The sequence below is a fragment of the Lethenteron reissneri genome, chromosome 27, assembly GCF_015708825.2.
Source record: "Lethenteron reissneri isolate LAM-NWPU_2019-01 chromosome 27, ASM1570882v1, whole genome shotgun sequence".
Classification (NCBI taxonomy): Eukaryota; Metazoa; Chordata; class Hyperoartia; order Petromyzontiformes; family Petromyzontidae; genus Lethenteron; species Lethenteron reissneri.
In genome coordinates, this window is record NC_083805.1 from 13,263,591 (window position 1) to 13,287,047 (window position 23,457).

A 23,457-nucleotide genomic window follows, 5' to 3' on the forward strand; every position below is an offset into this window, starting at 1 on the left:
CTCGGCTGCGCCGCTAGGCTCAGAGCCTCCGAGAGATCCAGCACAATCGTCGACGGAGGAGCGGCATGGCCTACGCCATCGCCGCTAGCGCTGCCGCCATCCACCGACGATGCTGGTACGGCCGCTCCGTCAGGTCCACCTGCTGCACTCGCTTCCCTGCTCAACGATGGTGGCGACGACGCCATCGATGGCACAGCTGCCTTCCATCCCCTCCACCTCCATGACGCCAGAATCGCTCTGCACCACCCACTTGTATGGGACGTCAATGCCCTCGTCGTTGTTGGCGCTGCTGCCACCGGCACCTCCGGTACTGCCGCCGTCCGTTTGCCGCACTACCACGAGCTGCTGCAGGGAGCTGGCACTCGGTGGCGGTGGCGGTTGAATGACTCGGAGCACAGGCAGCGGGAAGCCGGCGTCTGTTGGGCTGTCCGCACTTGCCGGGTCTGGAGCGAGCGGAATGGGAAGTGGCAGAGATGGGCACAAAGTCACCGGTTATAACGTGTGTAGTGGTGATGGCATTTTGGCGCATTGTGGGAAGCAGAGGGCAGTGCAAAAAAAACCCGTTACACTGTACTCCTACACTTTCACATCTTTGCTCCCCGCATTCTTGAACCCGTACTGACCAGCATGGTGAAGTAGTCAAATAACCCCCATGAACGACGTGGCTCAGGGAAGCATTCATCCAGCAGTGTAATGACATTATTACATGTACATGTAATACCTGCACAAGAAACCGCTACAGATATGGGTCTGAAGATAGCCATACCAGGGCCACGTTTACTTATCCAGGATGATGAAATGTAATCTTCAAAGGAGAGAGCTGTTGGGTAGTGTTGCTCGTCCGTTAAGTGGCCCTCAAACTCCACGATTCTATGACGGCTGTCAGTTTTCCACACAAAAAAAGCATTTAATTCCCGCTGTCTATAAGGCCTTATACTTATCCATGCATAGAGGTCGGCAACCCATTTGCTATACTGCTACCTTCAGCTGTATGCATATTGAACTGCTAATCGGAGCGGCGGTTCACTCAACATAAGTTTGCAGACTAAGTTTTCTAATCGTTGAAAGTTCACGATCTATAATCCTTATCAATTTATCTTATTCAGCTCAATCCTCCCATAAAAACGTTTATGTGGCCACCCAAACTTTGAAACCGTGCAGCATCGAGGCCATTATGTTCACCTCCTTATCATCTTTCCTAATGCAGGAGTCCCATTCTCCATTCCATTTCCATTCTTTTCGTATTCTCATTCTTTTTCTTCTCCTTTTACTTTCCCATTCTTTTTCCTTTTTGGTATGCATCATATCCTTGACTCTACTTCCATTCCCGTTGTGTGCCATGGGTAAAGTAATGCACAAAAAAACGATACAAATTTTGAAATTCACTTTTAAAAATTTCGGGAAACTAACAACATGATAACCGTCATAAAAAAAACGATATTACAGCAACCTGAGAGCCAAATGCCGACCGACGCGAAGGCACTTTACCGTGGTCCCTGTCGCCGCCCGTGGAGCCAGTGTCTTCGGTTTGGAACATGGAGTCGAAGATGCTCTCCACAGTCACCGTCGTCAGGTCCGGTTCCACCGCCTGGTCCACGAAGCGGCGTCAAAATACGCCAACACAACACAAGCGGAGTGCTCATAAAAAGGCGCGTAGCGCACACAGCGAAATCGGAGACGAGGGGGCACGCGACCATCTAAAGTAAACCAGATTCTTTCGAGACTGTTTAAACAGTCTTGTTTGAATTGTCCATCTTGAATATACCATCCCTGTTTGCCCCCATCTATTTTAAGCCATTCAACGATACCTTTTCATAACATCACACTATCGACAGTTATACACACGATTCCAAATGTGCATCTTAAGCATAGGTGACTTTACCGAAAGAACCAAAGAGTATGGATTCCTGCAGTCACGAAAGCTTCAACTCAAGAAAGAATCGATCTTCATTTCATCATTTGTTCATAATTGCTATTACCGGCCGCAAGAGCCAAGGTTCAGAGGAGTAAGGTGCATAATGTTGTTGTCTGTGTGTGGAGTGGGTACCAGGCACTTCTGCAGGGTCTCCTCACTGATGTCGGAGGCTGGGGTGATTGGGTCGAAGTCGGACAGGTAGAATGCGTTCTGGCTGTCCTGTCAGGGGCACAAAGCACCACCAGTTGTGATCACAATTCAAAATTCACGAGACAACTGTACGTCAGCCTTTGACTAAATCACGCGGCACGCGCCCAATCTCGAACGCAGGGCTGAGCCTGGATAGTCCTTGGATGGGTGGCCACCACATACAGAGAGGTGTTCATAGGCTGCTGTGGGGCTAAGTGCTGAGATGCAGAGGGCAGTGCAAAAAAATACATTGTACTGCATATCTATGCTCTATCTATGCCCCCCTCTATCTTTACCAACTCAAACTGACCAGCATGATGAAGCATGGTCAATTAACCCACATGCCCCGCATGGTGTGGGAAGACCCTCATCCAGCAGTGGATTGACAAAAGTTTTTAAGTCTCTTCAGATTAACAATTTAAATCCATGCCACACAGCCTCGACTTGGCACGTAAGGACAATCGCTGTTTGTTTTCTGGGTTGCGCCCCTTCCTGTAAGCCATTAAAGAAGGTGGAATTTCCACTTTTTTTTCTCTAATACTTCCTCATTCATTTCGATTCTTACTCAAGGACACGGCCCTGTTTAATGTACAGTTGATGACATTCTGCGCTGCTGCTCTAAACAAACACCTTTACGATTGCTCCCGCGTAATCTCCCTGTTGAATGGAATGCCCTTTACGATGCTCCTACACAAAACGAACCCGGCTACTGTAGAAATCTGTATTATAACGTTTCTGCATATAATATCCCTGCTGTATATAATTATGGCCTTATCCCATTATCCATATGCATCATACATATCATTTATTTGTTGATGCTGTGTTTGCAGAGGTGCACAAGAACAACAAAAACTCAACAAATTCGTCAATAACACTAGCCTTAAAAGGAAGAATAATGCTTACATACACGAGCAATACTATAATTGCTGCAATGTATAGAGTGATCCATTCACAGACTCTTCTACACAGGCGATTAAATATTGTGAATGCAATGGCTCCATATCTCACTCGATGACGAGAGTATTGAGACTGACAGGAGACATGCAAGAGGCTTTCATATGTTGAAAATAAATTATATATATTTTCTTATTGTTTTTGTTGGGTATCTATAAATGGATCACCCTGTATTTCCTTCCCACTCAACAATGACCTTGGGATGATTGTTATTGATTAAAATATTCCAAGTAGAAACTCCCACGAGATGAAACCCCTTTGTTTGAAAAGGTGTTCACAATAACACATACATATGTCCAACCAGCCCTCATCTCCCCACTATTGCACAGCATCCCAAGATACAAATTTACTCGTATGTATGTATGTATGTTGAACTTCTTTCGTACGTAGCCATCCGTACTAATCGTAGGTGCGGGGGAAGGCCAACAAACTAAACGTAAAAACCAGTTCTAAAGAAATTATATTCTTTGGATCTTTCGGTAAAATCACATAGATAGGTTCAAAGAAAATAACAAAAAACTGCGACGTTTCGATCGCAACAGAAGTGGTCGTCATCAGGAAAAGGGGGTTAGCCTCTAAAGGCAAACCGTTTATGAAGGTTTAAAGATGGGCATAGCCCAAGTGTGTCGGCAGCATGGGCGGGGCAGCTAATGTTAATGTAGGGGAAAACAACGACACCGGCAGTGGGTCTCCACCAATCAAAGGGCCGCCAGGCAAACATTGCACCTTGCTCCACACACCCACACTGCTGACGGTGGAGGTTGCTGCTAGAGGTGATGGTAGTTGTGGGTAATGATGGTGCTGGTGGTGGGCTTCTACCAATAAAGGGCTACTGCTTGTGGTGATGGTAGTAGTGGGCAGTGATGGTCCTGGTGAACCTATCTTGATGAAATTTCGATTTAAAGCTTTCGTGACTGCAGGGATTCATCTTCTTGGTTCTTTCGGTAAAGTCACGTAGAAGGGAAGTAATAAAATAATAAAAAAAATAAAAATAAAAAATTATGTTTTATTTTTATTATTTTATTACTTCCCTTCTACGTGACTATCTTGATGACTTTACCGAAAGACCCAAAGAACATTAATTGCTGCAGTCACGAAAGCTTTAAGTCTAAAAAAATTCGTTTTTAAGCTATATTTAAAAGTGCCTAGCTCCAGTGGCTTCCTAATATCGGATGGAAGAGCATTCCAGACGACCGCAGAAGCGCATCTGAAAGCGCGCGATGCAGTGACCGTCTTTGTTTGATGGCCAGCCAAAAGCCGCTGTGAAGAAGACAGGAGCTTGCGTGGATCATGCTCCTTGACGAGATCAGCAAGGTTTGTGTTTAATCTTTGGCAAGCACTTTACATGTAATGAATGCGATCTTATAATGTATACGTTCGGCAACTGCCAATGCAGCTCATCGAGCAATGAACGGACAATGGTCAGATAGATCTTGCAGTACCCGCCATGCCACATGACTTGTATAAGAGCTGTTCGAATTAATCTGATGGGACTTGGCAATGAATGGATGACTTATTGTTGTTGGTGGCTGGAGGGGGGCTGATGTGCAGAGTATTGAACTGCAGAAATATATTTGTGTAAACGTTATGATGAAACCACGAATAATTTACAGCCGTTTGGTCAAGCCACTGCGGAAGGCGTACCCAAGCGATGCTAGTCATGGGGGTTGCCGACCACACTTCACCACGCTTGGCAGTGGAAGATGACAAAGCCAGGCAGCATACACGCGGAAAAATAATTAAGAGCACAAACACGGCTGTTGTTACACTGCCCTGAGCTAGCCACAACATAGCACCGCGTCAGCTGACAACGTATTTTATGTGCGGTGGTTTCCCATTCCTAGACCTTACCAAGCTCCAACTTGCTTAGCTTCCTAGATTCGACGAGTTCGGTCGCATTCTGGGCAATTTGGTCATATCCTTACATATGGGGTTGTGCATACGTGTACATACATACATATACGGTGGGGAGCAGTAGTGTAGCAGTTAGCGCGCTGCGCTACAAACCCGGTGACCAAGTTAAATTCCCATTCATGGCCAAAACCAGCGACGATTATCTGAATCGATCCTGGGCCTCCACCAGGTCAGCTCAGCCTTAAATGAATGCCTGGTGCATTGTGTAAACATCGCCAAAAAGGTGACAAATTCGGCCAGACATGGTGCTGGCGACCCACCCCCTCATGTGCTGTGCCAAACTTTATAGGTGCTCGCTAACAGCACTTGCTCCTCGTCTGTTTAGGTTATAACGAGTGATGTTTTTTTACATATACACGTATGTTTGTCATATTATATTAATGAAGTTACTGCTTCAGAACACTCATACATAAAGTGCTCGGGCTGTTTACAGGACAGCAGTGACTCTAAACTAGTCTAGACAGGGGTGACTGTCCAAGGTAGGCAGCTGGGGAGAGACAGGCAGTCCACAGACAATCAAGTGAAGCCCCCACTCCTGCAGCGAGGTGAAGGTGCTCACCTCTGACTTGAGGCTGGCCCCAGATGGGTGTCCCTTCATGTGGCTCTTGAGGCTATGCTGACTGGAGAAGGCCCTCTCGCATCCGCCGCTGGGGCATGGGAACGGCCGCTCTCCTGTCATCATAATCGTCGTTTATTATTTATACCACACCTCCCATGCAGTACAACTTGCGGCGCCCAGCACAAAAGGTTATTTGGGATCATGACTCGGTAAGGAAGTGATTTGCAGACCAAATACAATGTTCCAAACCAATAATATTACAATTCAGTACGAATAATTAACAAACGAGAATAAACATTGAAGATGAAAATACGCTACTCTACTTGTTTTTGTCCCCTCCACAAGCGCAAGTGCGCTTCCCACAGCAACAACAGAGTCAGCGACGACAAGACTAACCAGCTGTCATTCCCAATTAAATACTAGTGTGACCCACAGCTCCCACCTCGTAGAGACACGTCCTAAGCTATGCCCCTCGGGCAGTCCGCCACAAGTTTGAAGCTTCGTAAATATTAAAATATGACTAAAGTAACAAACCACGTCCTCTAAGGCACCCTAGTGACATCAATTGTAATTGCAATTAGAGCAGCATTGTCATCTGAAATTGCAATTACATTCTGATGCCAATTCATTACGAATTAAGCAATTACATGTGTAATTAACCCCAGGTCGCCCTCATCCAGCACAGGATTAGCAAACAAGGTTGTACGTGTACATCGTAAACGCCTAAGGCTTAGAGCCAGCCTAAGGCATTCTTATAATAATTATGGTTCAGTGCCAATTCCAGAAAACCTCCCACATGACCACTTGTTCTATGATTCACTCCAATAAAAATCCTTCTTCTTGATGAATACTGCAAGTTGGCAGTGATGGGAAAGAAGAACACTTGATGACTATAGTGTGTTCTGAAACGATAGGTTAGGTACTTAAGGGTGACTCTCCAGGCTGGTCAGAACTTAGTTGCTTTACTGCTTGCCGTTCGGGTGTGGGTCGGATAATGTCCATCACATCACCTTCACGTCATTACCCGACCCACACACTCACGGCAAGCCGAACAAACGACTTGAGTTCCGACTCAACTTTACGGGTACCCGTCTGATGCACGACTCAAGTGTGTATGTGTGTACAAATACTGCACAAGCAAGTGCGAGCACCAGGCCATACCCGTGTGCGTGCGCACGTGCGTGCGCAGGTGGTGGCTGACGGAGAATGCCTTCCCGCAGCCGCTGTGTTTGCACCTGAGAGAGGAAGAAAGATGATGGAGTGGGGGGGGAAGGCCAGGTCAGGGGGTCAACGTCTCATGACCAGAGAAATATGCCCAGAAAATCATATTCTTGGGTCTTCCGGTAAAGTCACGTAGATAGGTTCAAAGAAAATATTTTTTGTTATTTTCTTTGAACCTATCTACGTGACTTACCGAAACTTCACCGAAAGACCCAATAATATGAATTCCTGCAGTCACGAAAGCTTTAAGTCAAGATTTATACCCAGAAAAGGCACCACAGAGTTACATTTATTGGTCACCTTTACCACCAACACAACCATAACCAGACGGCGCTCCCTCTGAACTAATGGAACCATTAAAAAGGATATTACACATAGCTCTGCTCATAACAGCAGCAAGACTCTCAGCCAGAAACTGTCATCATCATTATCATCATCCCAGTGTGATGAGCAACTTTGTCGGGCTGCATGTATTGGTGCAGGGAAGTCAGCAGCGGTCGGCCGACCCACAAAATGGCACGCGACTTCGAATGTAGATGAGGGCTGGCCAATGCCAATTTAAACGTGGCAGGGAGCTCAACTCTTTCGTTGTTTGATTTGGGTCAGTTTCAATTTGACAAATGTGAGCAGATCAATCACTTTCAAGTGATGAATTGTACGATTGTTATATGTCTCATAACTACGGCTCAGCTGATACAGCAGCAACACCCTTGGAAAGGAAATGTCTTCGTTCCTGTGCAGGTGGTATAAAATGAGGACCAATTTGGTGAAGGCAAGTCAACGGTAGTCACCCAACAAACTGGAACACGACCCTGAACGTAGGCGAGCACCGGCCAATCAGTGAACCCGACTCTTCCACCGCTCAGTTTCAGCAGCACACACGCACTCACTGGAAGGGTCGCTCTCCCGTGTGGGTGCGCACGTGCTTGCGCAGGTCGCTCAATGTCGTGAAGAACTTGGTGCAGCCCTCCGAGTCGCAGTTGAACGTGTTCCCCGTGTGGATCCTCTGGTGTGCCTTGAGCCTGCGGGAGGCACATGGAGGGAGCACCAATAGGTTCACTTCCCCACGAGTTCACCAGTTTACACGATGTAATGTGGATATACTTGATTTCAAGCTTTCGTGACTGCAGGAATCCATACTCTTTGGTTATTGCGGTAAAGTCACGTAGGTAGAAAAATAATAGATCACGACGTTTCGATCGCAACACAAGCAATCGTCATCAGGTGGGACAACCACAGCAAGAAGAAACTGCTGAAGTAGGCTTACTTCAGCAGTTTCTGATGACGATTGCTTGTGTTGCGTCCCAAACGTCGTGATCTATTATTTTTCTACCTACATGACTTTACCGAAAGAACCAAAGGGTATGTGGATATGCGTAGTGCTAAGATTCGTCAATTAGTAAGATTTATCAACTAAGTCTGAAATGTGTTGAGTCTTTGTTTTGTGGTCATTCACTCAGGTACATTTTAAGTTGGCAGCTGCACCCAATACCCTGCCTGCTGAAAGTGATTTACCCCCTACACACCACACTCAGAAGAATGTAGCTGACGACACAGATGATGTCATCAAACCCCATCTAGCTGAACACGTGGGAACAGAGGCGAGACATTTCCCACAACTATTTTAGTATTATCCTTATTAGTCGAGGAATCTAAACAATTGGTATGGTGAGCAATTGAATTAATATCCCAGCTCTAAATGAAGCTGCATCTCAAAACGCTGTGCAGAAATATTGCACGTATTTATTTTAGAGGCAATCAGTCATAGGCAAAGGGGAAAAAAGGAAGATCTTCGACTTAGACTTGAACAAGAGCCCAGAGTCTAAAGCAAAAACAGTTGGGCAAAGAAGTTCCAGCCTACGGGGGACAGAAGAGGCAAATGAGTGACCTACCACGGTTTGAAAGTTGACTTGAGAGCGAGTTTCTCCGAAAACCCTTCTTTCCTAGAGTGGAGTTATGAGATGAGCCCCTTGAGAATCTTAAAAAGTGTAATCTTGCAAATGAAAGGAAAGCTCTAGTGCTAGAGCTGAGTGTCATCATTTAGTCTTATTCTAGTCAACAAAAAACCCGTGGAATTTTTGTCAAGTCTTATTCTAGGTCGACAAAGGGTGGTAAACTATTATTTTCCGAATTTTGTTACGACAGACTTCACACATTTGTAAAAATGTTTAACTCGCATGGAATCGCATGACATCCAAATGAAATGCAGCCCTCATTTCAGCCCATCTTTTTTTCCAATCGTGCACTCGCAAGGGAGAGCGAGAGGATTAGCTACGAGCTGCTGTGGATGCTGTCCATGCACAGCAGGCACTGTGCGGTTGCGCGAGCAGCAATAATAGCAGCATGCTGATTCGCATCAGCGTTCGTGTAGGCGTTTGTCATTTACCAGCCAGCCTGAGCGTCAGAACTCAGGTTTTATTGCATCCCGTTTTAAAAACCACACGTATGAAAACCGATGAGTGAATTACATCATCTTGACTTAAAGCATTTGTGACTGCAGGAATTACATCATGTTTAACAACCAGGATCTAGCTCCTTTCATAGTGGCGATTAACTCCAAATTGAAGGGTTAGGAGTGCCAATTTGTGGAATTCCAGCAGTGGTCTGCAAACGGGGAGACCGCTGTCTACCATAGGAATATATAATTTTCAGCACTGGTTGACAGCTAACGAAGGACACCTTTCTAATGCTTGTTAAGAGCAGTGACACGGTTTACAGGTTCTTAAAAATTGTTAAACCATGTAAATAAAGTGTGTGACTGAAAAGGGTTATTCAGTAACCTGAACGATATGTCTAAACACTGTTACAACCTGGGAAAGACTTAAAAGGGTAATTGAAACTCATAAATGATATGCAAATATTATATAATCACGGCTCTAAACGCCCCCCCCCACCCCCCATGTGGAAACACACGTTGACACTTTGTTCAACACCGCACTCCAATCCAGCTGTTCCGTTGCAGATTCAAACCACGATACTCCTCCTCACAGGGTATTTTTAGTCTCTTTGTGCCAAGCGATAACAACGTGTTCCTTCCAGACTGTACATGTGAGTGTGCGAGTCTGTGTGCATAAGTGTGTGAGTGAATGTGTATATTTGAAAGCACAGGCTGTTTCTGTCCGCTCGTGCTGACACCACGAACAACGCGATAACTGAAATTGTACAAGTCTTGGTCTGTGTGCGTGTGTCTGCGTGTGAGTGTGTGAGGAAGTGGCGCTGTGGTTTTCATATAATGTTCTACGATCAAGGCGACCTGAGTAATATTCCTGGTCATGGCCATCAGTGACGTGCAATTACCTAGCACGGTGCAAACACCAGCATAAGGTAGAAATAAGTATAACCCGTAAAAACAAAGTTTTTCACTATAAATCCTTTATATGCGTGGCGGCTAGAGTCCTCTCGTCCTCTGGCTTGAGATGGCTGCCACCTATGGGTCAGATGATTGTCTGCCAGTATTAAGCAATTGGTAATTAAATATTTAATTTGTTTTCCCTAAACAGTGTAAAATTTTGGAAAAAAAATTTCACGAACATTAATTGTCTCGCACAACGAGTCTGTGTGCAAAATGTCAGTTCGATTGGATCACGGGAAGTGGGTTAAAAAACGACCGAAAGATTTGCACGGTCGTAAGCAAGCAAGCAAGCACGCAAGCACGCAAGCGAACTTAATATAAAGGATTTAAAAAGGTGATCGGCAGTGGTACTATCCACACCACCCCAGTGTGCAGTGTAAAAGGCAGAGGTGCCACACCGCACTGTCTTGCTCATGCCACTGTTGGCAAAAGGGCCTCCCCACAAGAGAATTCTGGAGAACCCCGACAGAGGTAATTCACCTACTCTTCCATACTGGCCAGCCATCTTGGAGATGGGTTTATCCACATTTTACTCCACGTGTGACCTGCCAATGGACTGTGGAGTACCCATTTATACAGCTGGGTGGGCAGAGTTGGGGGGGCATTTAATATATTTTCCCATTGTTTCAATTGCCACGCCGGGATATCAAACCAGCAGCCTCTGGATTGCAAGTCCAGTTTGCTAACAATTACATCTTGACAGCATCAGTGTTCTGATACTGATAAAGTACTCGATAACAGCACTTGTCCCAACAATCTATGAAACTAAATATAAACTCATTGGCTTTACGTATGGAGAGGTATCGAAGCCGTCCCCCCCCCTTTCCACATGGGTTCAAAATCCTTGCCATGACCGAGGACTAAACCTAAAACCAGAACGTGGGACAATGTAGGAGCAAGCTATGGAAGTCGGGCGTTGACAAGCATCTCCCCGTTCAAGCAGAAGGCAGCGCTCATCTGCACTGATGGCAGCGATCTTTAGCAACGCGATTAGCGTGGCTCTTCTATCGCACGGTACGTCCTCCTGTCACCATTACAACAACACCCCAGCGCACCGGTAAAGGGTGTTGAAGGATTTCTCGCAGCCGCTGACGCCGCACTCGAAGGGCTTCTCGCGCGTGTGCACGCGCACGTGGATCTTGCGGCTGTAGGAGGTGAGGAAGGCCTTGCCGCAGCCCGTCTGCTCGCACACAAACGTGTACTCGCCGCGGTGCGTCTTCTCGTGCGTCTTCAGGTTGCCCGCCGTGCTGTAGGTGCGCTCGCAGCCCTCGTAGGCGCACTGGTAGCGCTTCACCTGCATGAAACAAGTGCGCAAAAAGACATCTCAGCGACTGCCTGGGAACAGGATGGCAATTATGCCAGGGTTCATGTATGGCTCGGAGTGCTTGGACATTCAAGAAATAGTCAACCTACTAGTTACGAGGCTGCCAGTGATGGGAATGCGGAGATTAATTTATGGAGCAAGTATAAAAGATTATGTGAGCAATGATGAATTGAGATGATGGCTGAAGGTAGCGTCGAAAGAGGAAAAGTTGAGCGAGACTAGACTAAGATGGTTTAGATATGTGGCCAATTCGGTAGACTATGTTGAAAAGGACGTTCAGACAAAGGTTGAGCAAAAGAGAAAGAGGGGAGGCAGACTAAAGAAGATAAAGCGAGAAGTTGTCAATGAGAACATGCGAGCATGCAGCGTTGCTGTGAAGATGGCAATGGGTCGGAGCCTGTAAAGAGAAGACTCTGAAAGCAGATCGCAACTTGAACAATGAGCTAGCACTACCAAGATGTTGGGTTTGGATCTGGGTTGGTCACCCATGATTCAACGACGTTCTCATGTGTAGTGCGTTGATGGTCTTAGCCTGGACAACAATCACTACACGTAATAAACTTACGCTAATTATAATTATCCACTTAATGTCACAAAATTCCACCCGTGAGAATCAACATTACAAACATTTCTCTCAGTGGCAAGATTGTGTGGGAAGTTTGGCCCCCTAGTCACTTGAAGGACTATCACAGGTAGTCCTGTGATGTGCGCTTCCGTGGGCCATGCTTTAACACAAAGTAAGAAAGGAATGCACCGCAAGATATCCTAATGGAATCTTTGTCTCTTGGCATGATATAAATGGCGAATGACAAAGGTCAATCCACTGCTGGATGAAGGCCTCCATAAGCCACCACCCATCTATCCACCTAGCACCTGCACATAAGCCACTATCATCGCTCCATCTCCTTGGTGGTCTCCCTCTTGGATGTACGAGGTCTTCAAGTGAACCAACAGCATTTCTATATTTCCCACCTCCACCAACCGGCACTGACTAGCAAGGCGAGTATTCTCAAATATAGTACAGTATAACCTCAATGGCCACAACAATGTGGGGAGACCCTCATCCTAGCAGTGAACTGGAAAAGGAGACTGTACATTTTACTGTCAGCGAAATGTCTTGCCCGTCAGTATCCGTGGATTGCTCTCTCGTCATACACAACCAATGAAACCTTCAAAAGCACGTAATTAAATATAAAAACACAGCTCTCCTTGCTCAACAATGTTATGTGGCAAAAAAAAATTAACAAACAAAACACACAGCCTGGCCACGTTACCACTAATTACATTTGATGAGCGTGGTACAGAAGAATGTTCAACAAATGACCCCTGGCTTGCTGCTAATGTTATTACAGGGAGGGTGTCACCTGTGTTGCTAAACGCTGCCATTAGTCACACAGCTGGGATCTCTATGTGCTTGGATGCCGAGCTGCATTACACGGGAAAAAGTCAATGTTTAATATCCATTAGAAATGTTTTTTTTTAATAAACAACACCACGACGTAGGTTTAGCCATGCTGTACAGCTCTCTCTCTCGTGTGACTGCAGGCTGCACTACGTGTTCTTGGACAAGACCCGACGTACGGCTCAACATTCTGGAAGCTTCTCCATGAACTCAATTGGGAAGCTCAAATTCGTCCAATATAAAAGGTTGCCACAAGCTGCTTCTGCTGATATTGCTGGCTGCTGGTGTTGTAATTACACCAGCACCAGCAACTGGCAACTTGATAGAATTGAGAACGTGACCTACACTACTTGGCTTCTGAAGAAGCTCCCAGCACATGAGCGAAACGTCAGACATCATGCACAACAACACACGGTTACTTCAACCCAAAAACCCATGAGAGAACTGTTTACATAAAGGGCAAAGATTTTGTTATTTATTTTAGTTTAGTTGTCTATTTATATTTCATCACCAAATGTATCCCAGTTGTGCCATCAACAACATGACGTCTGGAAGCGGTGCGCAGGACCATGCCTAGTCAGTCACTTCACAACGCTTACAGGCTTTTACGTGTTACAATAAAAAGTGGTTAACACCCTGCGGAAACTAACTGTAAATGTTGTCAAAGTTGAATTTGGTGAAAATATAAAGGCTCATTTTAACACGTAGGCTTTCGCGATGATGTCACCCTGCTGCTACTCTATTTAAGACCGGGAGCAAGAGCAGAGCCTCACCATTCTGGCGATTTTCCCGATTATGCTGGATGCAATTACCAGCGAAACGTCGTATTCAAAAATTGTAAATATTGTGGTTTCACGCTTCAACACATCGGTGGGATAAAGTAGTGAACTATTTGTCTTTTGTCAACGTGACACTTTTTTGCTGATAACGCGATCTAACCCCAAAAGTTGATTATGATTATGAATATAAAGGCTATTATATTTTTCTTGTGCAGTCAATTTACAAACGGGTGGTTTGCTTAGACTTGAGCCTAGAATCTCACGAGTGCTGGCTCGGTGTTTTGACAGTGCTATGAGCCACCCGAGTAAACCACTTACTTTCAGTTTATAACTGTACAGTATTTTAAATGCGTAACCATTCACATCCCTATTTTATTCGCATTTCTCGGGTTAGACAACCACAAGTCCTTGACTAAGGTGATGTCAGACTGACATCACTTGTTTTCCAAATGTGAGGTGATAGACTATCTGACATCACCTCAAATTTGGAAAACAGTTCAAGATGAGAATCTTATCTGAGCCATGGGGGGGAGTTTATAACCACTTTGCTTATGAACGTTATTTCAACAGCAGTCTTTCCCGTATTGCCCCTTCTGGTGAACAGTCAATTGAAATAGTGGCTTTGTGGCAGAGGTCGCAAACGGGTTTTGATTCCTTACCCTACCCGTACCCGGCCGCACCAGGGTCGCAAACGGGTACCCGTACCCGGCCGTACCCGTACCCTACCTGTACCCGGCTGGGTACGGGTAGGGTACGGGTATCGGGTACCTGATTGCGACCTCTGGGATGAAGCCATGTTGCAGGCGCGGGTGGGTTGATTCTAGGAACTTTAATGGTGAGAAGAGACAAGACGTTGGGAAATGAATGACAAACAGTTACTCACCAGTGACTCACGGTCTACCCGTAGCCGTACCCGGCCGCACCAGGGTCGCAAACGGGTATCAGGTAGGGTACGGGTATCGGGTACCCGGTTGCGACCTCTGCTTTGTGGTGTTTGCCCAGCACAAATTAAACATTTCCAACTGTGATACAAATTCCACTGACAAAGCAAATGGAAAAGCCCAGATGGCTAATCTGGGTTGCTATGGTTTGGAGGCTTTTTTGAATACTGTATTTGACAGCCAACCGGCTGTTTATTTATTTTCAATTGTCACCATCATTACCCCATCGTTGTGATTTAGCGTCTAGTTTGTAGTGAAACTGGAATCTGTTAAGTGAACTCAATGAGACGCCGCCCATCAACCACCACACCCCATGATGCCACCATGGACTTTTAAATGAACCCCCATGCCCACAATCCCAAGCTCTGTGATGGTCTACAGCTTGAATTTCAGGAACAAATAAAAGCAAGGCAATGTTTTTTCTTTCAACCAATCTCAGGAAACTGACCAAATAGGAAGCATTCTCTCTTGGCAGGACAGAAACTTATAATGCTTCGACAGGTGACCACTCTGGACACAACTTCTATGCTCCTACGCATACCGGCAAAGACAATCGCGAAACATGTGTCACAAATCACCTCCACGGAGTGCAGATGCCGTCACATCCATAAGTAGAATATCTAGCCTCGACATTTACATGAACAACACATTTATTTAAATTAAAGAAACACCGACTCAACCAAATTATTCCGCAAAGCTCTGTGCATACCACAAACGTGTCCTCTCAGGAACCTCTTCACCGCAACAACCCATGATGCTCTTACATTCTCCTATCCCGCACCTGGACCCCTCCACAATGCCCTTCTCTGACCTTTGCAGTGTCCCTCATCAGTGTCCCAACCACTGGCTCTTTCATCTCAAATGCACGTCCCCTCTCCTCCCCTGTTCCTCTGCTCAAAACCCATACCACCCTTTTCAATTGCCTCTCATATGCCATGCCTCCTTCTCTCGCCTCTATTCCTCATTACTTTCACCCATACGGATAATTAAGCCATGCCTCTCTCCTCTCACACATGCCCCCTTCTCTTCCCTGACATACCCAGACCCCGCTGTTAAGTAGCTAACCCCCCTCTATTCCCCCTATCACTTAACTCTCCCATTCCCCACTCATCTCGCCGATGCCCCCAACCCGTGCCCTTCTCTCCTCCCCACAAGCAGCTAACCCATGTCCATCGTCAATGCCCCCCCGCATGTTGTATTAACGTGTACCCCCACTTTTCACCTTGTCACTGTGCCCCCCCACCCACACAGTCCTCACCTCCCTCTTCCGTGTCCTGTAGCTCCCCACCCCATGCCTTCTGTGCCCCCCCCATGTCCCTGTGCCCCCCCCATGTACCTGTACCCCCCCCCCATGTCCCTGTACCCCCCATGTACCTGTACCCCCCCCATGTCCATGTGCCCCCCCATGTCCCTGTGCCCCCCATGTCCCTGTGCCCCCCATGTCCCTGTAACCCCCCCCCCCGTCCCTGTGCCCCCCCCATGCCCCTGTGCCCCCCATGTCCCTGTAACCCCCCATGTCCCCGTGCCCCCCCCATGTACCTGTGCCCCCCCCCCCATGTACCTGTGCCCCCCCCCCATGTACCTGTGCCCCCCCCCCATGTACCTGTGCCCCCCCCATGTCCCTGTGCCCCCCCCCATGTACCTGTGCCCCCCCCCCCCCCATGTACCTGTGTGCCCCCCCCACCCCACACCGTCCTCACCTCCCTCCTCCGTGTCCGCGGGCACTGCGCGCTCAGCGTGAGCGTGGCTCCCTGGATGTCGGCGGGCATGGGCGTGTGAGCGCCGGGCTTGAGCGTCATGAGGATGCGGTCCTGCGAGATGGTGTGCTCGATGTAGCCACCGATCCCGTCGTCGTCGTCGTCCTCCTCCTCCTCGTCGTCGTCTCCACCCTCCTCGTCGTCGTCCCTCCCCTCCTCTCCCCCGCGCCGACTCCCCGACGCGCGGGCCGAAGCCTCGGCGTGGCCTAGCGGCCAGGCGCCGCCCTCGATGAGCACGGTGGTGCGGTCCCACACGGGCGACCCCGAGGCTCCGCGAGGCCCCGCTCGCCGCCGCGGGCCCAACTCGGCCACGCCCCCCGACCCCCGAGCCACGCCCACAAATCCCCCGAAGGACACGCCCCCCGAGGAGCGCGCGCCGCCACTGCCACCGGCACGCGCGCGCATGACGTCGTCGTCGCGCATGCGCTCTCGGCGCGTCTCGTCGTCCTCGCGCTCGGTGGCGCGCGCCGCCAGGAAGCGCTCGAGCGCGAGGCCCGGCCCGCCATCTTGCTCGTCCTCGTCCTCCAGGTCGTCGTCGTCTTCGTCGTCGTCGTCGTTCATTCCGTCCGTTCCGTCTCGACGATCACGCTCCTCCGCCTCGTCGTCCTCCTCGTCGCCGTCGTCGTCGCGGCGCAACGCGTCGTCGCCCAGCGGCGGCCGCGGTGGTTCGGCCGCGTCGCTCTCGTCGCCGAGCGCAAGCGGCGGCCGCTCGATTCGGCCGCCCGCCATGTTTACAGAGGAGGCGCCTATGCGCATTGGCCCCGCCCCTCTATAGGGACATGCCCCGCCTCTTTCGCCACATGCCCCGCCTCTTCCGCCATATGCCCCGCCTTTTCCGTCATGTGCCCCGCCTCTTTCGCCACATGCCCCGCCTTTTCCGCCATATGCCCCGCCCCTTCCACCACATCCCCCGCCTTTTCCGCCATATGCCCCGCCCCTTCTACCACATGCCCCGCCCCTTCCACCACATGTCCCCCGCCCCTCTGCGCGCGTGGTCCCGCCCATTCATACAGCGCTCCTTAAAAATCAAATGATTTGAGTGCTAAATCTTGACTTAAAACTTTCGTGACTGCAGGAATTAATATTCTTGGGTCTTTCGGTAAAGTCACGGATTTTTAACCTATCTACGTGACTTTATCGAAAGAGCCAAGAAAATTATTTGAGCGCTGCACGAGCACAAACTAGCACAAATTGACACATTCGTCAATAACATTGCCTTAAAAATATAAATGTATATAAGAGGCGACATTTTGGGCAATGGCCCATTGATATATAACTGCCCCTTAATGAAGTAATTTTCTGTAAAACAACACGCACAAAATAATTTACACTTCCCGTCAATCACAAGACCTTCTGGGAAGGAATCATTCGATCAGCCTTAGTTCTTGCATCCAGAGCCGGCCCTAGACCTTTGGGGGCCCTAAGCAAAATTTGGTTGCAGGCCCCTTTGATGTTCGATTTTTTTCACCCACTCGCTAAGCAGTGACTCTAGGGGGCCCTCTGCTGGCCACGGGGCCCTTTGCAATTGCAAGGGTCGCTTAGTGGCTGGGCCGGCTGTGCTTGCATCCCACTGGGATTTTTGGTTACTCAGCGTTGGTGTGCGGTGGCTTTTTTTTTTCTGGAAGACTTTGCAGTTTTTTCCTGGATTTTTCTGTTTGCGCATAGTCACTTTAAGATGTTTCTTGGTCATGGTTTTGTTTGTTGCGGTTGCACCCGATTCAAGAACCGAATGACTCACAGGGCTATACCAAATCAATGAAATAAATGAAACTGAGTTCAATACCGTACAAGCAAACCCTGGACCGGTTTTGACTTACGATGCCTCATAAGAATGGCCAGGCTAGATTTGAAGTTTTTCCTGACTGCAGGGATCCATACTCTGGTTCTTTCGGTAAAGTCACGTAGATATAATGACGGACGCTTGTGTTGCGCCTGAAACGTCGTGATTAAAATTATTTTATTTTATACCTACGTGACTTTACCGAAAGAACCAAAGAGTAAGAATGGCCAGGCTTGCTTCAACCAATGCGGGTGAACTGCCAAATGCTAGAGGCAAGGACAGCACTAAAAACTCGTTGCTCATAGCGTTGAACGGGCCCCCATGGTTTATATGCAGTGTATGTGATAATCCGACAACATTTGTTTGACAAGCCTGACTGCGGACGAGACCCAGAAGATTGAAACTGGTCGAGGTTTTGATTGCTTAAATGCGTGCTGTTGATCTTGTTGGTCTGGAGAGCCAATACAGTAGTTGATGGACTGCAATATATTTGTATTTACACATGGAAACAAAACTGAGTGATGCTTATATTGCCTTTGAAACTAAATTCAAGTAGTTTTGAAGTTTTCGTGACTGCAGGGATCCATACTCTTTGGTTATTTCGGTAAAGTCACGAAGGTTAAAAAAATTGTAATCACGATGTTTCGGGCGCAACATGACGGACGCTTGTGTTGCGCCCGAAACGTCGTGATATTTTTTTTTATATATATACCTACGTGACTTTACCGAAAGAACCAAAGAGTTTCGTCTAAAATTCAAGTATATTTATATTCTTAGGTTTTTTTCGGTAAAGTCACGTAGGTAAAAACATTAAAAAGTAAAATAAAATAAAAATCACGACGTTTCGGAGGCAACACAAGCTTCCGTCTTCAGGTGGTACCGTCACAGCCACGACAGCTGTATCAAGTGACTTTACCGAAAAAACCTAAGAATATGAATCTTTGCAGTCACGAAAGCTTCAAATCTAGAATTCAAGTATATTCTCAGCCTGGTCGCCAATGACTGCACACGATATAAACCCCGCACATTAAACGTGGTCTTAAACGGAATTCGGTGAATTCGAGGTTTGACTCGCGTCGTGAACATTACAGAGCTGCCCCCCTACGGTGTAAATTTCTGAGAAACTGATCAAGTTGATATCGTATGGTGTAAAATTATACCGTGGCAACCCTATACAGTACAGTGTTCCAGACAGCTGCATGCAGTTCTATTCTTTTGCTGTGGTGACAAACAGGCGACAGCGATTCGCGAAGACAGCGGTGTTTCGATCGCCTGTCTTACTTTGAAAAAATATACATTCCTACATTGTGGAAGTGAATTACGATGCAGCGTCTTTGTTGAAAAAAATATGATCGAGTGGTAGATTGGTAAAAAGTGCGTTTTTTTTATTATTAGAATAGATCTTGACTTAAAGCTTTCATGACTGCAGAAACTCATATTCTTTGGGTCTTTCGGTAAATTCACGTAGATAGGTTAAAATAAAACAACAAAAAACTACGACAAGCGATCGCTTGTGTTGTGATCGAAACGTCGTTATTTTATTTGAACCTATCTATGTGACTTTACCGAAAGACCCAAGGAATATTATTAGAATAGCTTATAGATAATTGTGCATAACCCTTTGTCGTGCCACTGCTGAATGAGGGTCTCATACTGTGCTGATCATGAGGGTTGTTTGACCATACTTCACCATACTGGTTGATGCATGGTGGAGCCCAGGTCCGGTTCAGATATCACTTGCTACTTATGTTAGCTGTTACGTGAATTGATTCACACGTCATAATTGATAAGAAAAAAACAGTAATTAACACCTTTAAACACAGACAATCCTGATGATATTTGCCCACATTTAAATATAAATTTACGTGAAAATACTTCCCCTTTAATTAACAGTTATTTTTAATTCGCTCATAAGCTATGATATATATATTTTTAAATACGACTCGAAAGGAACATGGACAGCATATAAGATGTCATTTTACCTTCACAACAAAAGCCGATGCTGAGAATCGAATTCATGCCTTTGTCTTTGCTAGAATTGACTTCTGCAAACCTGTGCCTTACTGGAGTGCCCAATAAATGTATTTTTTTTAATCTGCAGTATGTACGAAACTCAGATACCCGGGTTTTAACAAGATCCACGATTTTCGAGCACATTGCTAATGTTTTATCATCCTTGCACTGGCTCCCGGTGGAATTCAGAAAAAATGTAAATGCTGCTACTAACCTACAATGTTCTAAATGGTCTTGCACCCCATGTCACCCCAGCGACCTGCCTTTTGTTTTTATGCACAAAGCTATTCCCATCCACATCAGGAAATCCGACTCTCGTGGTTATTTTAAGTCAAGCCTAAACACCTTTATTTTATGCAATGGATTTTCTTCCGGACTGATTTGATGGAGATCGTGACATTTTAATTAGTTTGTATACTGCAGTAGCTCGCGTGGATTCCACCGATAATTGCATATGTTTCTATTTAGTTTTTATCTTTCGTTTTATTTGATTTTGTTTGGGTTTTACTGGTGTGTCAGTGTTTTATTTTTAGGTCATATTTTTTTGACCTTTGATGTACAGCGCTTTAGGATTCTCGTACCAATTTGAAAGGCGCTTTATAAAACTAAATTTCATGTTAGAAATGTATTTAACACGCCCCCTGCTGTTTAAATAATTCGCCTCCAGGTATATGCCAATCAAATGCTTATTCTATCTTCAAATAATATATTTAATCATGCCGAAAATAAGCACGTAGAAAGACACCTTCAAACAAATGACTGAAACCCACCACCTGCCATCTCCAGCTCTGGGTTCCATCCTACGTACAGATCCATGCCCTGCTTACAGATCACAATCAGAATCTTTATACTGGAGGAATCCGATGGCTATAAAGCTATTTTCACAGTAGGTCCAGTAGGGGCAGGTCAGTAAAAACTTAATTTGAAGCTTTCGTGACTGCAGGAATTACTCGTTGGTTCTTTCGGTAAAGTCACGTATAAAGAGAAAATAATAAAGTAAGTAAATAAACATTTATTTTAAAATATATTTCTTTATTATTTTCTCTTTATATGTGACTTTACCGAAAGAACCAAAGAGCAGGTCAGTAAGTTTCAATACCCTTCTGTAAGACTGGAGACCTCACTCACAGTGACACGGACCCAAACACCGACAACACACAAGTCACCGAAGCTTTAGAGGAGATAGTGACACTCACAAATAAACGTCTTAGGAGAGGGAAATACACTTTATTTATTTCCATATCTGTCACTCCTTGCATCTCATACGCTCTGTATCACTTTGTATCTTTGTGCCTCTGTATACTGTTTTGTAGGGAGGTCTTGTTAATGAATCTATTATTCGTTTTTTAGGGATTTATCGACACACCTCATAATCGGAATTAAGTTACATTATACACGGGCACCAAAACCTAACTCGAGAGTATGTCTTTCAACTATTTATTCTATGAAGGAAATCACAATAACACTTTTCTTACAATGCAAACATTTAAAAAATCTGACCCAACAATGCAAAGAATGCAACGTCCACACGGAGGAGGCAAAGGTTAAGAGTTCACTTAAAAGTGGTTCTGTTTAGCGTCATCGCAAGTATCTTTCAGTATGGTGATTTATTAAACTTTTGATAGCTTCAATTTCGAGCTCGTCAGGTTTGGTGAGATATTGAGATGATATTTTCAGTGCAAACAGTTTGCTCAGATTGCTTGTTGTTGATGTTGGCAATGCACGATACTAAGCCGGACTGCACAAATATCTCTTGCCAAAGCAAAAGGCAATACAGGTAGTCCCCGACTTACGATGGTCCGACTTACGATATTTCGATCTTACGATGGTGATATCGATATCAAGTTCAAGTTCATTTATTAGGTATAGCCCTGTGAGCCATTCGGCTCTTGAATCGGGTGCAACCGCAACTTAACAAAAAACAAAAACATGAACAAGAAAACATCTTAAAGTGACTCTGTGACTACGTGCAAACAGAAAATCCAAGAAAAGACAGCAAAATATTGCAGAAAAAGCACCGTACACCAACGCTGTGTGCACAAATCCCAGTGAGATGATATGACAAAATTGTAAAATATTTTACATTTCGCGCCGGGATGTTCTGTACGCATCTCACACCTTGTGTGGTGATGCCTCTCACTCTCACCAGCGGTCGACGGAGTTAAGTTGTCACGGTGTTAGCGCGTGTATTTTTTTCCTGTGTTTTTGTGTTTCAGAATCTTGGTGAGTGCAGTACAATATGATACGTTACGATACGTTCAATGCATGTATGATACGTGGCTTTAGCGATTTCATTTTAGGGTTACCACGATACGATACGTTCAATGCATGTTAAAAGTTTTTTTTAGCAGGTAAGATTGTTTCCCGAAAAAAACCTTCTATGAAATTGCAGTTCATATAGGTAGGCTAAGAATTTACCTTGTTTTTTACTTTAAATTTTACTGTACAATACAGTATTGTAATTAATAAATACATACAGTATATAGTTTATGCATTAAATTGCTCTGTTTTGCTAAATTATCACCATTCTTTAAGACTCCTGGGCAGGCGAGGCCATCTTCGACTTACGATATTTTCGACTTACGATGGGGTCGTCGTAACGCATCTCCATCGTAAGTCGGGGACTACCTGTATTTATCTTTCGCGTGCTCGATTGGTGTACCAGGGTGTAACCCGGAGACGTCGGACAGTGAGTTGCGTGTATGTCGAGGCTCATGCTCGCCGTTGTAATTATCGGTGTCGCGCACAAAGATGTCTCTGTTGCACTCGAAACATTTCTAGAATCGCAGCTGTGTCGTGCGCTTTCGAGGGGTGACACATTCGTGTCATTTTATATTTAAATTGCTGGGCATAAAGTCAGTCACTCACAAATGAAAAGTTACTATAATATTTATCTGGCAAATAAGCATTTTATAATGGTCCACTAATGGTGCAATGTCCAAAAATAATGCAAATAAATATTAAAATGGAAGGTATCATTAACTAAGCAGCCAATATTTGATGGACAGCAATTGAAATTTTTTTGAAAAACAGGTTAATAGCCAACGAGCATCTCCTGAACAAGCCAACACGCCTCCTTTAACAAACCGATATACATCTTTAAGCATTCTATTAAAGATACTAATTTGCATTTCGTTCGCGTTTAAATGCATTGCATTGCAAAGCGCATTGCATCTCATCTCAACCATGTAATGCAGAGCTGTAGTGTATTCCTTTTTATGCCTAGGAGAATCTCTGATGACAGTTGTCCTTGTAAGATACAAGGGGATGCAGCACAAGCCTGTAAGTGGGCATTAGTCTGTCAGTCTGGGGCAATTTTGCTGTTGCTTTTTTTCAATGCACTTGTTTGCGAGTATA

The 23,457-nt window shown here is 45.8% G+C and overlaps 1 protein-coding gene across 2 annotated transcripts; it reads right to left on the minus strand.

Annotated features, from left to right (window-relative positions):
• Positions 1–119: 119 nt before the first annotated feature.
• LOC133348578 (metal regulatory transcription factor 1-like) lies at positions 120–17,070 on the minus strand. 2 transcript variants are annotated; one of them, XM_061561474.1, is made up of 8 exons: positions 16,251–17,070; positions 11,160–11,398; positions 7,643–7,774; positions 6,693–6,766; positions 5,532–5,644; positions 2,048–2,134; positions 1,489–1,588; positions 120–443 (listed from the first exon to the last, which is right to left on the minus strand). In XM_061561474.1, the coding sequence occupies exons 1-8, from the start codon at positions 17,061–17,063 to the stop codon at positions 130–132; spliced, it is 1,872 nt and encodes a 623-aa protein (XP_061417458.1). In that variant the 5' UTR covers positions 17,064–17,070; the 3' UTR covers positions 120–129. The 2 variants fall into 2 exon arrangements, with proteins under 2 accessions (XP_061417458.1, XP_061417459.1); XM_061561475.1 differs by having other exon boundaries at positions 1,489–1,607.
• Between the last annotated feature and the right edge of the window lie 6,387 nt (positions 17,071–23,457).